This window comes from Pelodiscus sinensis, chromosome 3 (assembly GCF_049634645.1).
Source record: "Pelodiscus sinensis isolate JC-2024 chromosome 3, ASM4963464v1, whole genome shotgun sequence".
Lineage (NCBI taxonomy): Eukaryota > Metazoa > Chordata > Testudines > Trionychidae > Pelodiscus > Pelodiscus sinensis.
In genome coordinates, this window is record NC_134713.1 from 157,238,438 (window position 1) to 157,260,955 (window position 22,518).

The 22,518-nt window shown below is 46.2% G+C and overlaps 1 protein-coding gene and 1 long non-coding RNA gene across 2 annotated transcripts in view; one reads left to right on the forward strand and one right to left on the reverse strand.

Annotated features, from left to right (window-relative positions):
• The first annotated feature begins 2,496 nt into the window (after positions 1–2,496).
• On the forward strand, positions 2,497–22,197 carry LOC142828033 (uncharacterized). Its single transcript, XR_012902950.1, has 3 exons — positions 2,497–2,623; positions 18,642–18,781; positions 22,016–22,197. It is a non-coding gene; the product is annotated as an uncharacterized LOC142828033 (long non-coding RNA).
• The window catches only part of ACBD3 (acyl-CoA binding domain containing 3), a 37,914-nt gene continuing 24,369 nt past the window's right edge, over positions 8,974–22,518 (reverse strand). The window contains exons 7-8 of the mRNA XM_075925300.1: positions 15,607–15,891; positions 8,974–11,094 (exon numbers count right to left, since the gene is read on the reverse strand). Of these exons, the coding sequence (XP_075781415.1) occupies positions 10,889–11,094; positions 15,607–15,891 (491 nt within the window). The 3' untranslated portion in view covers positions 8,974–10,888. The remainder of the gene's footprint in view (positions 11,095–15,606; positions 15,892–22,518) is intronic.

A 22,518-nucleotide genomic window follows, 5' to 3' on the forward strand; every position in this document is an offset into this window, starting at 1 on the left:
GGGGGGGGGGGATTGAACAAAGACCCCAACTACCTTACTCATTACCAAGATAGCTTCCCCAATTATCACCTCTAATACCATTAGCTCACAGACATCTAACTTTCCCCACCTCTAATATCATTAACTCACAGACACTTACCTTCCTTCCTCCCCCGCCCCCCCGCATCCACCTTCTGTTCTGAAATGTGATTTGTCCTTTTCATATGTGTTCATTTTTTTTAAATTGTATCCTTTGGTATATATGGTTGTGACTATTTTCTTCCACTATTTGATCTGAGGAAGTGGGTCTGGCCCACAAAAGCTCATCATCTAATAAACCATCTTGTTAGTCTTTAAAGTGCTACATAGTCCTGCATTTTTTTTTTTTTAATGAGGAACACCAAGGATTTTTTTGTTGAGCAAAACAAAACAAAAAAAAGGTTTGGGGAAAAGTTGTTGAGGAAAAAAAAGCATCAGGGGAAAGTTATCGAGGAAAAGAAAAAGGTCGCCTGCTCCTTGTAAGGTGGTCATTTTGAATTCTCTTGTTCTCTGCGGCACACCTCTGACTGCCTCGCGGCACCAGTGTGCCACGGAACACGGTTTAAGAAACACTGAGATAAATAGAACTATTCACCTTCTTACCAGATGAGCAGTCGGGGGGGTCACCAGTGTCGTCAGTCAGGGTTTCGGGATTGTCCCAGTTCGTTCTTGACAGGTCCTCTACTCCAGTGGTGCTCAACCTTTTTTAATTCGCAACCCCCAGGGCCAGGAAAATTTTGGTTGAGCAAAAAAAAAAGCTATTCGGAACATTTTGTTGCGGCCCCTTTACTTTCAAGCACTGGTCCGCTCCCCTGCCATTCCCCCTGCTGTGCGTACGTTGGACACCAAGCCGGGAAAACAAAATGGTGACCAGCCTGGTGCTGCGACCCGCCCCCCGCAGGAAGACAACTGCAACCCAACCCATGGGTTGCACACCACTGCTCTACTCCATCGGTGGTGATATACTTTCATCTGTGTGCATACATGTGCTCCCTTTATCTAAAACGTTAGACCCCGTGCACTTGGTTCAACACAGTAGATATCTGAGAGCCTCCAGAAATGACAGATTCAGGCAAGGATGAAACCAGTCGAGCAGGTTTATTGCCAAATGCTATGCATTAACAGTTATCAGCAGAAAGTCTCAATGCTAAGCCACTGCGTTCTGTAAGTGTTGATAATGCCACCACCTACAAAAGTGCATAAAGCACCCCCCAACCAAGGTCGGTTGGTGCTAGGTTTGCCAGATGGTTTCAACAAAAATACTGGACACACTTGAGACGTTACATAACAATCTATATTACATCTTATTTAGAAAATACCGGACATTTATATTTTCTCATTTATATTTTCTTAATTTGTTTCCTGAACCAAAAGCTCAAATACTGGACTGTTCGTTTCAAACCCAGACACCTGGCAACTCTAGTTGGCGCTTACCGTTTGCGGTGCCCTTTTATAGACCGGTACAAACAACTTACATCACTTCTTTACATACCAGGTTGCCACCCTCTGTTGCCTAGTTATCAACCCTCACCTTGCAAAAGGGGAGTTTCCTTACTTACTATCCTTTATACTGTCAACTTCGGCCCAGTCCTGAACATAGGTCGGTATGTACATTAGTTTTTGGTACCAAGTCTTTGGAGTCTTTGGTACCAAGACATTTCTTATCGAGATGTTCCGCTACTCCCCTCTGGCTTACAGTCTGTCCCTGGTGCCTCCCTATGTCCTTCTATGCTCAACCTAATTTACACAATCACACAATTATCAATAGGGCCTCTTTCTTGGCTCCTGTGTTACTGAACCAAAGATTTGCTCACTAGATTCCAGGCCTGTTGCTGTTTTCATGTTACAGACCTTTATTCAGGCCTGCTTACTCCATGTTACTGACCTTCAACTTGCTATACTAGGTAAGCGCCTCCCAGCCAGATTCTGCCTCTGGCACCCTACCCCTTCTCTCCCCTCATCTATCTGCCCCAAGCCACTATCCAAACCCTCTGTATCTCCACTTCCTCCAGGTCACAACTCCCTCCCAGAGCCTGGGCCCCCTCCTGCAGCCCTCCCCCAGGCCAGAATCCTCTCCTGGACCCTGCACCCCAAGTCCCTGCCCCAGATTATAAACCTCTCCTTCAGCCAAACTCCCTCCCAGACTCCACACTCCCTCCACCCCAGTCCTAGCTCCCAAGCTCCCTACTACACCCCACCCGCTGTGCCGCACCCCCTTCCACAGAATTGCAGCCCTTGACCACTTACCAAAATCTTGGAGTGGCCCACATTGAAAATTATTGCCCAGCCCTGTGTTAGAGCCATCCTCGGTTGTCTCTTTTCTAGGCTGACCAGCCCTAATATATATAGTCTGTTCTCTATGGTCGGGGCTCAACAAATTAGGCAATCGACTCGCCCATGGCGAGTAGATTTTAGCACGGCGGGGCCACGCAGCTCTGTCAGCACATGCGCAGCATGCACTTCCGTGAGGGCTGGCGAGCAGGGCTTGCTGCCGCTTGGCGAGCCCTGTCTGTGGTAGATGTTACATCACCTCAGACTCTGAACCTTTTCCATTTCTGCTCTATCCTTTTTGAGCTGGGGTGACCAGGACTACACTCTGTTCAAGGTAAGGGCTCACCGTGCATTTACATAGTAGCATTATGATATTTTCTATCTTATTTTTCTATCTATTTCCCAATGGCTCCTAACATAGCCTTTTAGATCACTGCTACATAGTTTTCAGAGACCTCTCCACTCCAGACTCCAAAATCTCTCGCCTCGTGAACATTAATTTAAACCCCAGCCTCATATATGTACAGTGGTATGTTTCCAGTGTGCATTGCTTTGCACTTAACATTGAATTTCTTAGATTTTGTTGCCCAGTCACCCTGTTTTGTGAAATCCCTCTGTACCTCTTCCCATTTCCTCCTCCTCAATTTTTGTGTGTGTGTATGAAAGAGCATGAGCTCACCTGGCTTCAGTGCTGTCCCTAAGGGCATGTGGGGACCAAAACAACCTCACCCCTGCCTCTTGCCATCCTTGCTCTGTCCCCTTCCTCCAAGCCCTCTCCCCTGAGCGACATGACCCAGGGAATTACTAAGAGGGCCTGGTAGCAAAAGTCCTCCCACCGCCACTCACTGCGGTGGCAGAAAATGGAGCAACCCGGCTGGGAGATGGCAGAGTCCCCCCCCTTGCTGCCAGCACCAGGGCTCACAGTATTCCCGTAGGTCCCCCAAGTGCTCCCAAAGCACAGGCCCAGGGTGGCTGCCCCAAATTGTCCTGTGGACGGGACGGCTCAGTTGCCCCTCACAAACCTGGTTGGGCTCCCCTAGTTTGTGGCTCACTGGATTGCTGTGAGGGAATCCAGTCACTGAGTCCCTGGGTGTTTTAAGCCCCCAGGATGAGAACACAGTCCAGGCATTGTCCCAAGGCACAAGTTTGGGGTGCAGAGGCCCTGTCTAGCCACTCCCCCTGTGAGCTGCAAGTAGTGCAACTAGAAGTAGTGCTGATTCCTCAGACTCTCCCTGTAGCTTACATATGTCTTCCCCCAGACCGGCACCCAAAGGGGTCAGCCCCACTGGTTCCTCTCTTCAAGGAGGCAGGTGTAGCACAAACATGCAGGTGTTTTGCAGAGAAGTCTAGCACATCGTTGCTCTTTACTTAATCCTGTGAGGAAAAACACAGGTCTATACAAGAATAATAAACCTTACATGCATTTCCTTGCATCGTTTCCTCACTGCTCCAGAGAAGTCCCTAGGCTGGGGTTAGAGACCTTTGGGGCCATCCAGCATTCTCCTGCTCCTGTGCCTGGCTTGTGTTCTGAAATGGAACCCTCTCTTTCCCCAGATCAGCTTCCTTCCTCTGACCTTAGCAGCATCAGCCTGGCTGCTTCCTTTCTCCTGCCCAAAACTTCCTGTGCACATCTCTCCAAGTCGTCTTCCTCTGAGCGCTTCTGTCAGAACCTGATGCTTTGGAAACTTGCCTCTGCTTCGCTTGTCTCCTCCCATCAGACAGGGCAGATCTCCTTCCAGCTCAAGTGAATTCCCTTCGCATATCTAGCTAAAACACGATTGCTAAAGTCAGAGGCGGATGAGAGTTTTGCGGGGCCCAGGGCAGCACAATTTTGTGGGGCCCCCCTTTTGGAGAAAAAATAGAAAAAAGGCATCCCCCCTGTGCCCACTCCTCCAGTAGCCCCACTCTGATCATGTGAGCTACCCCTCCTCATCCCCTCTCTTAAAATCTTCCTCTACACACCTGGCCTGCCTCTCTCCTCTGGTGCTGATCCCTCTCATATAGGTGTCTGCCCTTCTGCTTCACCCCCAGAATCCCCTAGCACCTGCACCTTCCCTTACCCCCCTGTACCCTCCTGGTGCTTCCTCCTTCCCTCACTGCCCCTGCGCCTTTTGCCCTCTTTCCCCCGATACCCATTTCCTCACCACCCTGTGCCTTCACACATGCCTTGCTCCATCCCCACCTTCCTCATGCCCACCCCTCCTTTCAAGCCTTCTCTCAGCACCTTCCCCCCCAATTAAGTCCGCAATGCCCTTACCCTCTCCTCTCCCAGCATCACCCTGTCCCCCCTCCCACTGACGCTTCCCCTCCTGCCCTTTTCCTCATTGTCTGCACTTGGCCACATAGCATTTGTCTCTCCTCCTTGCTGTCGCTTGGTGCCTTCCCCTTTCTTCTCCTGACCTGCTCCCCTCCCCTCCCCTCAGCACAAGCCCCTTCCTCTGCCATCTACCTTCTGCCTTCCAGTTTGCAGGGCAGCCACGACCCCAGCCCAGGCACCAAACCGAGCGGTGCAACACTGGGCTGTGCAGTTTTAAAGTCCCAGGCCATGATGTCACGCCACGCCCGGGTGTCTCCCCTCTCAGCTGCTGCGCGGCATTTCAGCACGCGGTGCATGCGCTCCCTCGGCCCCATGTGGCCTGTACTGGCCGGCACAGGGAAATTTAAAGTGCAGGGCTGCAGCGCCCTGTCACAATCCCCCTACTCCTCTAGCAGCCACCAGCTGGTCCTTCGGCAGATGGCCCACTGGGAAATTCCTGGTATCCTGCCGGGCCAGTCAGCCCCTAGCGCTGGCGTGGGGCCTATTGAAGTGCAGGGCCTAGGGCAGCTGCCCAGCTCGCCCTGCCCTAATCTGCCACTGGCTAACATTAAGTTTCCCTCAGAGGCCTCCAAGTTGTGTACCTGCTACTGGTCCTGTCAGCCATGGTGAACACTTACTGAGACTGGGACTTTCTGTGATACAGCAATTCCATAATACAGCCGCTCCCCGAGTTACGAACAAGTTACGGACCAACACTTGGCCAACTCCGTAACTCGGCTCCCATAGAGTTACATGGCGACCGCGCTGTTCGTAAGTGCGGATCACCGTTCATAACTCAGATCTGCATTTACGACTCTTTCGTCTTAAGTGCAGATGGTCGTAAGTGGAGGTGGTCGTAACTTGGGAAGTGGCTGTAACTTCAAAATGTCACTTACAATTCATAAGCTGCATGAGGAAAAGAGATTTGCATTAGGAAGGTGAAAGGCTAACTGGTAAGCATCACGCTTAATGGGTGATGCTTACCAGTTCCAGTTAACTGGTCCCCCGCCAGCCCTACAGGTGGGCCTGTTGTGGACAGGAGCTGCTCCGGCTATCCAGAGCAACCCCTGCCTGCAACACATTTGCGCCACCTAACTTCTGTTGCTGAATCATGAGTGGCAGAGTCAGACTTATTTTTTAGAATAAAAGGATTTGAAAACCAAACTCTTTGGAACAGAAGTTCATGGCAAATGTTCCAGCCTTGTACTAGCACCCGGGGGGAAAAGCTGGTTTTTACTATCCCAGATGAAGTGGGGTTGGGGACATGGCATTAAGTTCAGTTTAAATAATTACTCTTACTGTAGCTAAAGTATGTTTAGTCTAGCAGTGTTACTTACTTTTGAATATGTAACTTCATGTTGCACCAGTCCCTTTAAGATACAAATGGGTTGCGTAAGCATTAGGGATGTTCAATATTGAGTAATTGATTAATAGAATAGTCAATGCAATTTGCAGACTATTCGATAGGGCGCCTCAGCCTTTGAAACGTAGCAACAGCCCTAGGGTTGTTGCTACACTTCAAAGGCAAAAGAGCCGCGTGGAGCCCGGGGTCAGCTGGGGACTCTGCTGACCCTCGTCTGTGTGCTGCACTGTTGCTTTATGCTTCTGCTTTGAAACACTGCAAGGAGCCTCATACTGGGCACCCTGTGGTGTTTTAAAGCAGCAGCACTGCATGGAGACCAGGGTCAGCAGGGAGTCCCCAGCTGATCCCGGGTGTCACGCAGCGCTGCCTCTTTAAACGCCACATGAAGCCAGGGGACACTCCAGCTGGCCCCAGACTCCATGCAGCGCTCCCACTTTGAAGTACCCCTACCCTCTTTCTGCTGCTTTCTGATAGAGGCAGCAAACGGGGGGGGGGGGGGGGGGGGGAGGAAGCAACTAGTCAGCCTGTTGACTATCTGATATGCATTTGCTTTCACAGGCTATCGTCTTAAATTGGAAAACTACTATGATACTTAGGTAGGGAAGCTATTTTGCATATACACAAGGGAACACCCGGGCTTTCACTTTACCCTCGTCCACACAAAGATGTAATAATACAAATGAACTATGCTGCCTGCTACTACATGTTCTGCTGACCTAAGTATGAGTGAACATCCGGAAAACTGGGTCTCTCACCTTAAGAGAGAGTGGCAAAAGATCAAACCATGGGTATGTAGTATAATAGCTGGGGGAAGGCATTGCCTTCACAAACTACCAGCCTAGCCCATACTCTGCACACCTAGGCTATGTCTACACTGGGGATTCTTGCACAATAATTCTTGCACAAGAACACGTCCACACTGCCATGTACTTTTGCACAAGAGCATCCATTGCAGTGTGGACACTCTTGTGCAAGAAAGCACCAATGGCCATTTTAGCCATAGGGCTTTCTTCTGCAAGAATCCTGTCCCATGTCCATACTGCCCTCTTGCACAAGAGTGCTTACACTTTCTTAGAAAAGAGCATAGCTCTTGAACAAGAAGCCCTCTCTTACCATGCTTTACTGTAAATCATCTTGCACAAGAGCTGGAGGGCAGTGTGGACACTCTGTGGAAGAACTGCCATTCTTGCACAAGAACCTGCCAGTGTAGACATAGCCCTACTGTAGGCAAATTACAGCAGTGTTACTGCTCCCAGGGCCTACCCACCCTGTGGAATATGGAGGCTCGGGATGCACAGCCTCCATGTGCTCCAATGCCAGGGAGGCTGGACCCTCGCACAAGCCATCCTCCGAGGCACACACCCACCCGCTCTCCTTTACTCCCTATGGTGGTGGTGGGGCACAGAGAGGGAGCTTGGCTCCCATGAGGGCAGAGCCTCAGCAGAAGGGGTGGGGCTAAGGACTTGCCTTTCCCCAGTCCTACCTTCACTGACTCTCAAGGGCTCAAACACTGATTAAGCTGGTAACTGATACACAGCACTTGTGTGGTTGTAGTATAAAACCATAGCTGTTGGGGGTGCCTTCACTATCCATTTCTGCACACTGGAAATGTCATCTTCTTGTCACTTCATAACCCTCTGCATGTGAGACTAAATGGGGGAGGAACCATTGTGATTTTGGATGTACTAACATGAAATCTAAACCTAATTAACTACACTGCACCCTGGCCTTTGGAGACAGCATTGCATAGACCCTTGCTGTAGGATGACCACCACCCTGTGTAAGTTTTCCCCTTATTATTCACTGTTCACCACAGGTGAAAAGGGAACAAAACCTTTTGTTTCTTAAATTTGTGCCCCTCCTGCTTACAGGGACTTGCTCTTGTACTCATGTAGGCTGTTAGGACTACCTCCATCCTCATGTAGATGGAAGTTAGCACATTCAGCCCTTGCTAGAGGAGCCTCTTTCATTCTTCCAATCCCCTCTAGACTGGTTTTCCTCTTTCTACAAAGATGTGCCACATTTAAAGAGTGATGGGATCTGGGGAGATGGATAAACAACTGTCAAACCCTTAGATCATAGTCCCACTGCTATTTTGTGGATGTCCTGGGGAAGTACTGCCCTGAAAATTGAGTAGGACCCTGGAGAAAACCAATGCAGCAACTAACAACCCACAAATCCTTCCTGTTTTCTCACCCAGGGTCATTACCTGACCTTTGAGGGAGGCAGAAGCTGGCGAGAGCCACTGTTGCCATCATAGGTCATGTAGGTTTGGGAGGAAGGGAAGAGGGGCCCAGCTGAAATCATATTTTCCCCCCAATAGTCCCCCTTACCCAGAAGAGGTGACACTCCTTCCAGGGGCACTAGCATTCACATAGTGGCCTACTTTCCCCAAGCTCACAATAAGTGAAGGAGAGGCTTCATTGCCAGAGCTCAGCCAGACTGGTAGGTGAGGGAAGAATTTTCACTGGACACACTACACTGTGGGAGGGTGTGTATAAAACAAAGCCAGTCTCTTGTCCTTAATCACACTATGCAAGCCCTTTATTTCCCCTTCCTTTGCCTAATGCACTCCATTAACTTCCACTTCAAGTTTTAAAAAAAAAATCATGGCACAAATGTGTTGACACCATCACATTGCTCACCATTTGCTCCATGGCTATAGCAACTGTAAGCACCTCAAGACAGTTAACTGTTGGTGCAGGGCTTAGCACAGTAGAACCCCAGGAGTGCTCCATAGCCACTACTACTGCAATAAAACAGTACATGAGGTCTCCACCCCAGCAGGACATTAACCTCCACTGCACATCCTCAGGCACATTTGTCCACATGGCCTTATGGTTTTTAATTGGTATCATCAGTATGTGCAGGGCAGTGTGTAAGTATAGCAGAACTAAATAATAGGGAAGAAAAGGCTGCAGTATACCATTAATCTTTGTAAAAAGGAAGGATATTTTAGAAAGCTTTACCATGTTCTACTTGAGTAGTCATATATAGTGGGAAGTTAATAAAAAGCCAACAGATGTACAGATAAAATGTATTTTAATTAAGATTAAATATATTATCCAAAGTATTTTGAAATCTCACTTGTACTGTACTAAACAGCCAGAGGCAATAAAAAAGTTCAGAAACTGAAAAGTTTGGACATCCAACACATGACAATAAATGTTGCCATTTAAAGCGACATACACCGCTCTCAAGAACAGTTATATTTTTAGAGAAAAGTCAAACTTTTTTTAGGGACAAATCTAAATTGAAAACTCAAAGAAATATTACTGCCTGTCTTTATTTTTTGCATTTTAAATATAGTTTGTTTTCTTAAAAAAACCAAGGTAATTCCTAACTCCATGGCTTATATACTATATGTACACATGAGCAGAGCATTTTACAAGTGTTTTGGATGGAGCAGCACTAGCTTGCTATAAAGCTGGTAAGTGTGTTGCTGAACCAAATTTCAAGACAAGTTAAGCACTCTATTTTTTTCTTCTTCAGAATTGGTACGAGAGTGAATCATGTACATTCAAACCACATATTCAAACAAAACCCCACAAACTCCAACATCCCTATTTTTATGGAACTGTATAAGCTGCAACTAATCGATGGAAATCCTACTGCAATAATTGATTTGAGAATGATGCAACACTAATCAAGTGCATTACTCCTTCAGAAAGAGCAGTTCATCTTTACAATGTGCCTGAACCCTCTCATCCTTTCAAAAAACAGAGCCCCACAGAAAAGTGCACTGTTACTGCAGATGTGCACCAGATAACCATCTGTATTTATTTTTAGAGTAAGAACTATGCAAATGCTTCAACAGTATTATGAAATATGGCATGGAGATTAAAGCTAAAATATTAAGGATCTGCAGTGACATTCTGCTTTTCCTTGGAAAACATAATTACAGACTAGAATTAAAGCATGGAAGGTTTGCACCCAAGTACCCCCAGATTAAACTAAAATGGGTTGTCCCTGGCAGTGATTTCCATAATATTAGTGCAACATTAATTCCTATGCTTCACCAAAATGATTCAGATAATCATTTAAATGCACTAAGTGCAAATTTAGGTTTACAAAACACACAAAGCAGGAACTGAGAGTTGTGCAGAAAACTGGTTTCACTTTGAAGTCTACCCGTACAGCCAAATCAGCAAACAAGACAAGAACAGTCATCCCCTGGTTCAGTATCAGAATCCCACCATGACTTGCAGCAGGTGGAGGGGGACTAAGATTCTGTTGTGTCACTAGTTATGTATATTTTCAATTGCTATCCGAGTTAAAGCTTCCAATTTTGAAGTCAGAGAAGGACCTTTGTCTTTACAGTTGTCCTGATCTGGACTCTGCAGCCCCACTGAAAACAAATACCCTTCTTTTATACACTACACTGTTTTAAGAGATCAAATAGGTCACATTTTGCATGACAACAGGAGACACAACTTGTTTCAAGTTTTAATAGTGTAAAAATCTGAAATTAATACAGTTTTGAGAGACTTGCTACATTGCAAATTGTGTCCAATTCTGTCCATTAAGGATGAGACTTCCCCTAACAACAATTAACAAGTTACCATTCCATTCCCAAAGCACACAGACCAGCCAACACCCCACCAACTGTTCAAACACTATGTGCTTGTATGTGTAAGTAACAGCTTGGAGGTTTTTTGCATATGCAGTTAGTGTGACTTTAGTCTGACAGTCAGTGATTTCATTGGCTAACCTCTTGCTGCCAGTAAGCGCTGGGAGATGCTGTACTAAGCCCCAAAATAATCTTCTTTACAATTGTTCAGCAGAAAAATCCCAGCATCTAATGTTAAAGTTCACATACAAACCGTATAGATACACCAGACAGGGTAAAATACAAACTCAAAAGATCCATTACATTTGAAGAAAATTCCAAATAAAATGATGTCTTCTGCACAGCCCCAGCCTCCGCCACTGCAACAGCTTTATCTAGTGTAATAGACTCTGTAGTAAACTGTTTTTGATCTCCATAATGAGTAGGAGTTGTCAAATTTAAGGAGATAAACTCCTCTCCCTGGGTACTGGTGGCTGCCAGCATACACTTCTTCATGACAGTCTCGTCTGTATACAGGCACTATTTCATCTAGCTGAGGCTTGTTGGCATTCTTTTTGGCTTTCTCTTCACTGTTTTCTGTAGTAGAAAAAATAAAGCAATCATTACATGAGGGGGGATTTAATACAAAAAGCAAGAATAAAGTCAAATTGAGTTTTTAGGTTTTTGCTAGCCCAACAGGAACCAGGAACGCACAAAATCAAATACATTCCACTAACAAAATACCCCCTATGAGTTTAACTATTTGGGAGTATGGATTTTTGTGGGTGAGGTTAGGGACAGTCACAAGGAAGAGTTGAGGTAAGACTGTTAACTTCATGCTGTTGTGTATGATTTCTAAAATGAAGCATGGAAATCAATCTTTATTCCAGCCTCAGGAAGTTCTTTATTTTAAAAAAATTAAAAAATGGACGGACGATATTTTGTTGTGACATTCATTATATTTACAAAGACAGGAACACCAGCCTTTGGTTCAGTCTGGTGATGGGTTTCTTCATCAAATCCAATCAATCTTTATTAATTCATTAGTGTAAAATGCTAAACTATATTCATACAGATGCAGGGCCTGATTTTAGGGGTGTTAAGGACAAGTCAACTATCAGATCAGCAAATGCTTATTTGGATATTCAGTCGACTAGTCCATTTCCCCTCCTCCCCCCGCCTTGTTGCCTCTATTACAGTGTTTCTCAAACTTAAAGACCAAAGAACGCCAAAATATATTTTTTTTAAATGAACACCACCAAGGATTTTGTGTTGAGCAAAAAATAGAAGAGAGGCAGGGAAAGTCATTGAGCAAGCAAAAAAAGTTGCCTGCTCCTTTAAGGGCAGCCATTTTGAACTCTATTCTCCCCAGCACACTGGTGTGCTGCAGAACACAGTTTAAGAAATACTGCTCTATTAGAGGCAGGGGGAGGAGGAGGAAGAAGAGGAGGGGGATGCTGCTGCTTTGAAATGCTGCAGCAGCCTTCAAAGGGGCAGCACTACACAGCTGAGCCCGGGATCAGCTGTGCAGCACTGCCACGCATAAAGCCTGGGGTCAGCCGGGAATTGATCCTAGGTTCCAGCATGGCATTTCCAGGAAACCCAAGATCAGCTGGGGAGTTTCAAAGCAGAAGCATGGCATAGAACAGGGGTCAACAGGGGACTGAGTCCTCTGCTAACCCTGGGCTCCATGCTCTGCTGCTGCTTTGAAATGCATAAGAACTCTTCTCCCCCCCACCCCCCCAGGACTCTTGTACACTTCAAAGCTGGCACATCATGTGCAGCCCCAAGTTAGTGGGACTTCCCACTGGCCCTGGGCTGCACACAGGGTTCTGCATTCCTCCTCTGAATCCCAGCAGGGGTTCTTGTACATTTCAAAGGAGGAATGCAGAAGTGCCTATCAACTAGTCAATTAACCATTACTTAACATCCTTACCTGATTTTCAACCATCTACACTTGAGGCCCCAGCTTCATTACAGTCAATAAAAGCAATTGGTGGTCAAATTTCAGAGTTGAACCATAAACACTTTGAGGTCCCCTGACAAGGCGCTTTAAAAGCCCAGCTGTTTTGGAGTCCCCACTTGAGAAATGCTTTTGCGCAAGACCAGAGTTAATAGAACATAAGACTCAAGAACTGGGAGCACAGTAAAATAAAGGTTAGCCAAGCTAACTCGATGCATCTGTGACAAGTTAGGGTAGCTAACTTGTTCATAGGAGCTGAAGGACAGCCTATGAAGTGCCTAACCTAATAACTAGACTGCAGCTGGCTGAAGGAAGGTCACAGCCTGAGGCAATTCACTACTAAGTGAACCACAGGTCATTTTGTTCACTTTTCTGTGCAGAGCAGTTGTGCACCTCTCCAAACAAATCCCTCTGCACAATTTTTGCATACAAGATAGTGTACACCAAAGTTGGCAGTAGCATAGGACAGATGGCTAGATCACAAGCTCCTGCAATGGCATGCCAGACTCCCCTGATGGCTGAGAAAATGGACCTGAGTCCACATGTTTGGAGACACAGGTCATTGCAATGTGTGGCCTTCAGAGACAGGATATTGAGGTTAGTTTCCTTCTGGTAAAATTTCATGTAAGCAGGGCAGGAATTGCATCCTTCATGGGAGTAAAAAGCATATGGAGACTTACTCCAAAACTCAAGATGTAGTGGTGAAACACAGAATAGTAGAAATGGGCATTGAGTTGTTGGATACATTAGATATTTGACAAAACTCTGAAGACTAGACAGTAAAAATATTCCTATATCAGAGGCAGGAGAATAAAAGACAACTTAGTAAGTCTTTTCTAGAGCTCTGCATGGATACAAAATGGATATCTGCAGATTTACAGGGCTCTAGTCTTTTCCATCTCTGACTTTTAAGACTGGTATGTCTCATGCTCTCTCCCATCAGGATACTTTAACTCCTCTACAGATGACATTTTCAAAGGGGCCTCTACCCAACCTCCATTTCTGTGTGAACATTTTATGCACACGAGGTTTCTTTTCTAGGTTTCAAATCACTGCACACAATGCACCCAGTGCCAACAGGGAAAGGCAGGAAACCATCAGCTTTAGCATTGCCCGAAGATCAATTTCAAAGAAAGCTTTCACCATAGTTGCTTCTCAAATTGATGCTTGGCTTGGTAACCTTTTAGGTTTAAGCTTTTCTTCCTTTTTTGAATATCCATGAAGGAGAATATCATTTAGCAATGGCTTGCTCTAGCTAGCACCAAGCATTATCTGAGTTAATATCTGGCAGAAGTAGGAACATCCAAATTTGTTTACCATGCGGTCATATATTAGGAAATCCAAGAGCTTGAAGGTCACATCCTAAAACAAAGATTTCCCTTACCCTTCAATGTGCAGGGGCTACAACTCCTGGCCTCAGCACAGCAATAAAGGCTTAGCACTTTACAGCTCTTTCTATCAAGGAACTCAGTACAGAAGTAATTTTCTCTCTCAATACCATACCCAGGACAGTATATGTTTTACAAATTAAAAAGTCAAGGAAGTGGTTAAGTGATTTGTCCAAGGTGACAAAGTATCAGGATAAGAAACAAAATCCAGGCCTTTCCCCCTTGCTTTGATTACAAAACCAAGATCATCCTTCTATCCCAGCATGCATCTTGTTCAAGATGAGCATTGCATAATGACTCCCATAGTCTACATGAACACCCTTTCAGTGTTAAAGGAACTTTTTTTTTTTTTTCCAAATCTCTTCTGAAGTGTTACTGTTACAGCATCCTAGATTAGATAATTTCAAACACTGGTGCTGTTAAATGCTTGTTTCCCTTGGTGGGTCTTTCATATCAAAAGAGAGAACAAGATAATAAAACAATCTCAAAAACTGGCAACAGGGCTACTAAGGCATATGCACGAACATACCCATACAGCAATAGCTCCTGAAACCAAATCATCACCAGAATTGACATTTTCACTTAACCACATTTATTCCAATTGGGTTTTCACTTTGAAAACCTTACTGCCTTGAGAGCCACCCCCCAGACACTGGACCCACTGAGAATCCTGGTACCCTTGCCATCAGCCCCCACTGCAACTCTGTTCAGGTGCTGGTGGCAGGACCTCCTTTGCTTGGGTAAGAAAAAAACCTTTCCTATGAGAACTGCACCTGCCTGCTTAAGGAGCAGTAGTTTGGACAGGAGGCATATCTTGCCAGATGAGGGAGCAATAGTGACCCCTCCATAAGCCATATAGGTGGCTCCAGTCATACACCTCAAGGACTATGGGGCCATGGACTCTCCCTCCCCCCAATGGATGCAATTGGACTATGACTGCCTAAGCCCAGCACCAGGCAGATGAACCAGAAGTACAGGCAGTCCCCGGGTTACGTACAAGATAGGGACTATAGGTTTGTTCTTAAGTTGAATCTGTATGTAAGTCGGAACTGGCATCCAGATTCAGCCGCTGCTGAAACTGATCAGTTTCAACAGTGGCTGAATCTGGACGCCAGTTCTGACTTATACAGATTCAACTTAAGCACCCCAGGAATCCCCAAGTCATCCGCTGCTGAAACTGATCAGCAGCTGATTCCAGTCAGCCACTGGTCAGTTTCAGCAGCAGCTGACTTGGGGATGCCTGGGGCAGAGCAGCTGGGGTGCTGCCGGGTTGGTCCCGTAGCGCCCAGAGCAGCGTTACGGGACCAACCGGCAGCGCCCCAGCTGCTGTACCACAGGCGCCCGGAGCAAAGGCGCGGAGCACGGGGGCAGCGGGACAGCCCAGACACGCCATGGCTGTCCTGCTGCCCTCGGGCTCCGTGGCTGTGCTCTGCTTTGCTCCCCGTCCCCCTGGTCTGCAGACCAGGGGGACGGGGAGCAAAGCAGCAGAACACACGGGCAGCCCAGACGCATCTGGGCGGTCCGCCGCCCGTGTGCTCCCCGTCCCCCTGGTCTGCTGGAGACCAGGGAGAGGGCCCCGTTCGTAAGTGCGGATCCGACATAAGTTGTATCCACGTAACTCGGTGACTGCCTGTAACTACTAACTCAGATTTGGAAGGGGCAGTTTTTGTATTTAGAGGTACACCAGCTGTGCAAAGAGACCCTTAGAGCACAGCCAACCAACTCCAGTGAAAATGTATACAAAATAAGCAAATATACCTTCATCTTCATCCTCTTCATCACTGGATTCACTGACATGCACACTGACTGCAGTGTTAGGCGAGTCTGTCCATTCAAAATATACCCCAAAACCAATGTCATAATTGTCTGTAGCAAACTCCCAGAAGAGATACGACCCTTCTTCGTGAGTTGGTACTCTGACTGTAACCACTTCTCCTCTGCCTACTGTGATCACAGAGTCTGCATCTTGTCGGATCTTCTCTTTGAAGTCTTTTATCTGGGGTCGTGTCCACATGGATGGAGCCGCTATCACAGGAACAGATTCTAAAAAATGGAAAAAGCATGGAAAGTGAAGGGCTTGACTTAAAAAAATACAGTTATGTAACATGTCACTTCTGTAAGACATGGCATCATCCAGCCTCTGCAGGGCAAGTCTTAAGGTTGCATCTTAAATGGAGCTTTCATGCTACAGGACAATGCTCTTGTAATGGAGGCCTAGGAAACTCACATGAAATACAGCATTGGAACATTACAAATCAACCTCTTAGAAATGTAAGTCTGGCTGAGTGTTCCATTTGACTTGTGGCTGCCAGCCCATCTAAGCTGACTGACAATTCTTTCCATCTTTATTCAGGAAAAACCTCATTTCCCAAGACATCACTTCAGTGCAATATGAGTTACCACTATAATTCCAGGCACAGAGGGTAATGACTGATTCTATGACAGCTAGAGAAGATCATTTAAATCCTTTAAACAAATTCCTAAACATGAAAGCTGTTTTGACATGTAGTCAACTACAGAACTGCTCTGCTTTTTACACACAGGACCCAGACCCCATCCCCTGGTTTCTTAGTAAGGCCTGCCCAAATGTCACAAGGACTGCGGATGAAGGCAGGAAAGTGCTGCTGCTGAAATCAGGAACAGACAACTACAGGGGAGGGGTGGGTGAGAGTGTGTGGGGGGGGGGGGAGAGGGGAGATGTGAGTGTGGGAAGAGTGGGTTGCTTTTCCTCCTCTTGTAACCCTCCTTACAACAGGTTTCTGTGAGCCAAGGGAACACCGAGGAGCTGCAGTCTGGTGGATTGGAAGGAGAATACATCGGGCTCACTGAAAGAGGAGCGGTGGCAGGAGAGAACAAATTACTTCTTTAAAGTCTCTACCTTTAAACACTTGGTTCTAGTATCCATGAGTCTACACCCTTCAATGAACACCCACCACCCCCATCAATACCCACTTGTACAACTATGAGAGAGAAGTTCTGCAACAGAACTTCTACCTTACATTCCTTCCCTCTGTGGTCTTGTGTCAATTCAAGTGGACTGGACAGGGCTCTTTGGAACCCATCCAGCCCTCTCCTAGTTTAGGTACTGGAGTTGCTGCACATGTGTCTTTCTATAGGAACTGCCTTTATACACAATCCCTTCTTTAGGAAAGGAAGGGAGTGGGCCCAAGAACCAAATCTAGCTCTCACACAGTAAATACAGCGTGCCAAATACAGACAGAACCTCAATACCAAAGAAAGAAAAGCAACTGGTAATTTGATTGCCTTCTAGAACTAGAAGTTGGAGATGTGTGGTCCTGATCTATATTCCACAGGAGGTGAGTGTGCACTTATGCACTTTGAGTTGGAGAATTCTTGCAAGTGGCATCCATTGGTTCATGCACACATACTCCTCTCTTTGTGCCTCAAACCAAAAGATAACATGGGCAGAGCAGACTGACTGCCTTTCAAGTTCTTTCTACTGTGAATCCAGGAACGAGCCAAAAAGGGGAATGAAGGTGGGTAATGAAACAGATAGGAACCACCTATCTCAAAGTTACTTTTCTTCCAGTCTACTGAGAATGACCATCAAGCAGTACTCAAGTACTAGAAGGAGATGAGTGTGCAAGCAGCAGACTGTTTGAAAGACCACTTTCACAAAGGTTGCACCAGCAGTGGACAGTGATCCCTCTAAGCTGTGTACCAGCACAGCTTCACAGGTGATCAATCAGCCACACAGGAGCTGACTGGGTGGGGCTGATTAATCACCTGGCCACACAGCTTACAGGGAACACTGGTGGTGAAGTCCTGTACTAGAGCATAAGTTCTCATGACTGCATGGATGGATCTCCAGGCAGCTGCCTTGCAAACGTCAAGGACAGGAACTTCCTGAAGTTCCACCACTAACGTTGCTTGTGCTCTTGTAGAATGAGCCCTTACCTCATGAGGAAGGGCAAGAAGTGACAACTGGTTGCAGAGTCCGATACATCCCGAGATTCATTTAGAAATCTTCTGGGAAGAGACAGCATGACCTCAAAGTCATTCTGCTATAACAAGAAAATAATTTATTTTCTAGTTGGCTTTGTCCTAGGTAGGTAAGAAGCCAACGGCTGTTGCATGTCAGTGGAATGCAGTCTGCTCCTCGTATACATGAGATTTTGGAAAACGACAGACGATTGACTGGCTTAATGAGAACTCTGAAAGCACCTTGGCAGTGAACTTTGGATGTGGTCATGATAAGACTTTGTCCTTAGTGCATACAGTGCATGGCAGATTCACCATTAGGGCTCGGAGTTTCTCCAGCCTCCACGCTAAAGTGATGGCCAGAAGGAACACAACTTTTATTGCATCAGAGGGGTAGCGTGTTAGTCTGTAACTGGAAAATCTTAAACAAAAAGTCTTGCAGCTCCTTAAAGACTAACAAAACATGTAGATGGTATCATAAGCTTTTGTGGGCACAATCCACTTTTTTTTAAAATAGGTAATACATGGAACATATCCCTAGTGTTTGAAGGGAATCAGTGAGTGCCAAAAACAAGGTTCAAGTCCCCGTGAGAGGTAAGCTTCCTTATTGGTGGGGAAGTTCAAATTGGGCCTTTCAAGAAACTCTCAATCAATGGGTGAGTGAAAATTGAGTAACTGTTGATGGCGGATGGCATGCACTGAATGCTGCAAGGTAGACTAAGGGGATTGAGTGAGAGCCCAATCCCCTTTTTTGGGGCTGACCGAGATATGGGTTTCATCTGTACCCAAATGGGAAAAACACTTCCCCTTGCCTGAGCTGCATTTAACATACTTTATTTTCTGTTGCTAAGGATAGTTTGCAAGGCCTCCAAGCAAGAACATTCTGGTTGATGCACATCCAAAAACCAAGCCATAAGATGGGCAGGACAAAGCATCCTGACCTTTCTCCTGGATCAAGAAGAGTGGGAAAGGACAGGATGCTGATCAGAAGGTAAGATGATATAAGGAGATTTGGGAACCAAAAACTGTCTGGGCCAACTCAGGACAATGAGGATGACATATGCCCTGTCCTATCTAATTTTCTGTTGGAATGGGGAGAGAAAGTCAAAACCAGATGCCCTGACCAGGAGAAAGAGGACAGAGTGTAGCTCTAGAGCAGTGGTTCTCAAAGTGCAGTCTGCAGCTTGAGCTTGGCTCTCCCCCACACAGCGGGGAGACCGTGCTGGAGGCTTTCCCCACTGCTCCCATTGGCTGGCCAATGGGAGCAGCAGGAGGCTGTGCTTGGGAGCGATGGGGGCATGAAGCCTGGTAAGCATCCCCCTCATGCCCAGACCCCACACCCAAATCCCCCTCTCATTCATTTCCCCCCTTCCTCCCCAGACCCCACACCACCTCCTCCTCCAACCTAACTTCTTTTGCTCTTGCTCCTGCTCACCCCAGCCAGACACCCTAACTCCCAGCCTTCTTTTGCCCCCAGACCTTGCACCCTCACCCACTCCTGCACCACCCCACCTTCCATCCAGATCCTGCACCCCCATCCTATCCCACTTGCTAGCAGCCCTGATCTGCCCACTCCAGAGCCTAAAGGAGGACTCACAAAATCCACTTACTACAGAACCCTAGAAAAGTAAATCTGGCTAATGAGAAGCCCTGAACTTCAGTCTTCCCTGTCCCTTCCCTTTGCCCCATGGGGCTGGAGCACCAGAGGAGTGAGGTGTTTCGGTCAGGGGCCATATCAGTGACAGTTGGGGGTTTTAGGAAGAGTTTTGCTTCTCGCTTGTGTGGTCCCCAACTGATTTTTCTGTGGGTCAGTGGCCCCATCCCAAAAAAGGTTCCCACCCCTGCCATAAAGAAAGATGACATTGAAATCTTGTGTTGGACATTAATTTAATATTTTACTTTATTTAAAATGAGTCTGATAAGAGTTTGAACTTTCTCATGTTAGTTTAACCTGTTTAATAATTTAAATTAAACTTTTCTCCCTAGCTGCAGCACTAGAAAAATGGCTTGGGTGTAATTATGGGTGCGTTTCATTAGCAACAGGTGGTCCGCAGAAAGGCTTGCAGTGAGCCAGGGGAGACACGGACCACAAAGTTTGAGAATCACTGCTGTAGAGCACCTTTGGAATAGCAAATACAGCATTTTGGGTTGGTACAGAAGGCAAACATCCCACGTTGGGCTTCCATATTGAAGATACTGTTCACCAGAAAACTGTATAGCTCCCACTTGTGATTGATGGCAAAATACCTGCAAAGGGTCTGCCAACAGATTCCAAGTTTCCCAAAAGGTAAGCTGCCAAATGACACCATTTTCACAGGGTGACAGCTTACACATAATGGGGAATGACTCTTACCTTCCTAGTTTGCTAATGTAAAAGAATGTCCATATTATCTAACATAAGGACATGCTAGGACTGGACAAGCTGCAGAAAGGCCTGCATGTTTCTCACACAAGGATATTCCAGAAGACTAAGTCACATCCTGGTATCTTAGAGCATCCAAGTGCCCGGTGCAGTGTGGCTGTCTACACGGCCCCCTACCACCTTAAGAGGGAAGCATCTATTGACAGTCTTTTCCAGTGAGGGATATAGGAGGAGAACACACACACACACACACACACACACACACACACTCTTTATGGGGGTCCCTTCCACCAACTTAATGACAATTCCTTCCAGAATAGCATCTCTAAGATATTTGTGCTGTTTGGCTGGTGAACATGCTCTCTGGAGTCATGCCTACAGGCCAGGGGTGGAGAAGCTTAGGCCCAGGGGCCAGATGCAGTCCCCAGCTTTCCTGGATCTGGGCCCTAAGGCTCAGGGCTCCTGCCCCCCCACCACTGGGGAGCCCATGCTGGAACTCCAGACCCCACTTCCTCCCACAACTGATTTTTCTGTGGGTCAGCAGCCCCTGACCCAAAAAAGGGGTCCTGCAACAGGCAATGTAAGTAGAGTCTGGTGAATGGGATAACAAGTGCATGAAGCCAGGAGGGAAAGGCAAGTTGAGTGGTGCTTAAGAGTTGTGCATAACCTGTTCTATCGGGTCACTCATGGAGCAAAACTCATCTGTTGACTTGCCATGTATTAATCCAGTGTTGCCCCTGTAAGGTCTATGGTCTGTCAGAGGGAGGATAAACTTTTCTATGTTTACGACTCCGAAAGATGACAGATGCTGAAGCATTAATAAGGCCTCTTGTGTTTTCACAAGGAGAATCCAGCCACTGAGAAAAGGGGAAATAGTGAGGCCATTCCAACTGAAGTGAAATGCAACTACCAGAAAGACCTTGGTAAAGATCCCAGGGTGTAGGCAAGGTTGAACGACAGCACCCTGTATTGGCTTTGTAGAGGGTCCCAACCATTTCTGAGTAAATGCCTTAGCATGAGGTGAACATCCACATAAAAGTATGTGTCCTTAACATCAAGAGCTGTAAACCACATGTCTTTTTCCAGGAACAGGTTATGGATGCCAAAGTGAAATTTCAGTTTACCAAAAAAAAAAGCAATGGAGACTGCAAATATCGAGACGGGTCTCCAACCATCCTCTCTTTTTGCATATAAGGAAGTACACTAAGTAAAAGGCCTTTTCCTTTGTGCTCGAGTTACCTGCTGTTTTGCTCCATGTTGGAGAAGGGACTATACTTTCTGCCTGAGAATACCTTTATGTGATTGATCCCTGAAGAGAGGAGTTTCTGAGGCAGTAGGACAGTAAACTTGACTGTGTAGCCAGACAGACAGATGTCTAATACCCTTTGTTCACTGTTACAGAACTCCAGTTGTGGGAAAAGTGCCAAACAACTCCAGAAGGATATATGTGCATTGGCTAGCAATGGCATCACTTAGTTTGCAGTTCTGAAGATATACAAAGTGCAGGGAAATGAGACTTCTGCACCTTTTGGCTCTTATAAGGAGTACTGCAAGATAGCGGATACAACTTAAGACACAGGTCTAGATTTATAGGGCTGCCTGAAATATTCTCTCTTCAGGGGAGGTGTATATATAATGCTGGCACACCAGTTGTCAGCTCATGCCAAAGTGCCAGGCCTCCCTGAGCATGTAAATGCATAAACTAGAAACCAGGTTTGCTTACGTGTGTTCTTATGAAAATAAATATTGGATGGTATGTTGATAAGAATGCATTTAGTATTTTATACAATACTGCATATGTTGTTCTCACTCAATTATACCTTCTGTTATAATGTAACAACAAATATTTGCATTGCATTATAGCCCTGTAACTAAGTAACCCAGAAAACAAGATGGAATCCTTGTGTAATGCTAATGGTCTCTTACCAAGATGTTAAATCCTGTTCCTTAAATGCCAAGGACACGTTGAACTAAATTAAGGATCAATGACTAAGTGTGTTCTTCTCTGCACTGCCCTCCCCCCCACCTGCCATGAAAAAAAACCTGTGGGGGACCTGGTGCTGTCAGCTTGGTTTCTGAGACCCGAAGCTGTACATATGGACTCAAGAAAGAATCCTTCATCTCTGGGCTGTTTGGATTCGAACAGAATAAAGGAACAAGATGACTGAATTCCCCAAAGATACTCTGAGTAGCTCTAAAAGCCTTTTTGGAATTGTAGCCTATTTCACCAGTACATGCATTTTACCTGTTTTAACCTTTCAATAACTCTCATTCCTTTTTCTTACCTAATAAGCCTCTAGTTAAGTTTACTATAGAACTGGATACGTGTTGTCTTTGGTGGCAGAGCTAGGATGCAAATCAACCTA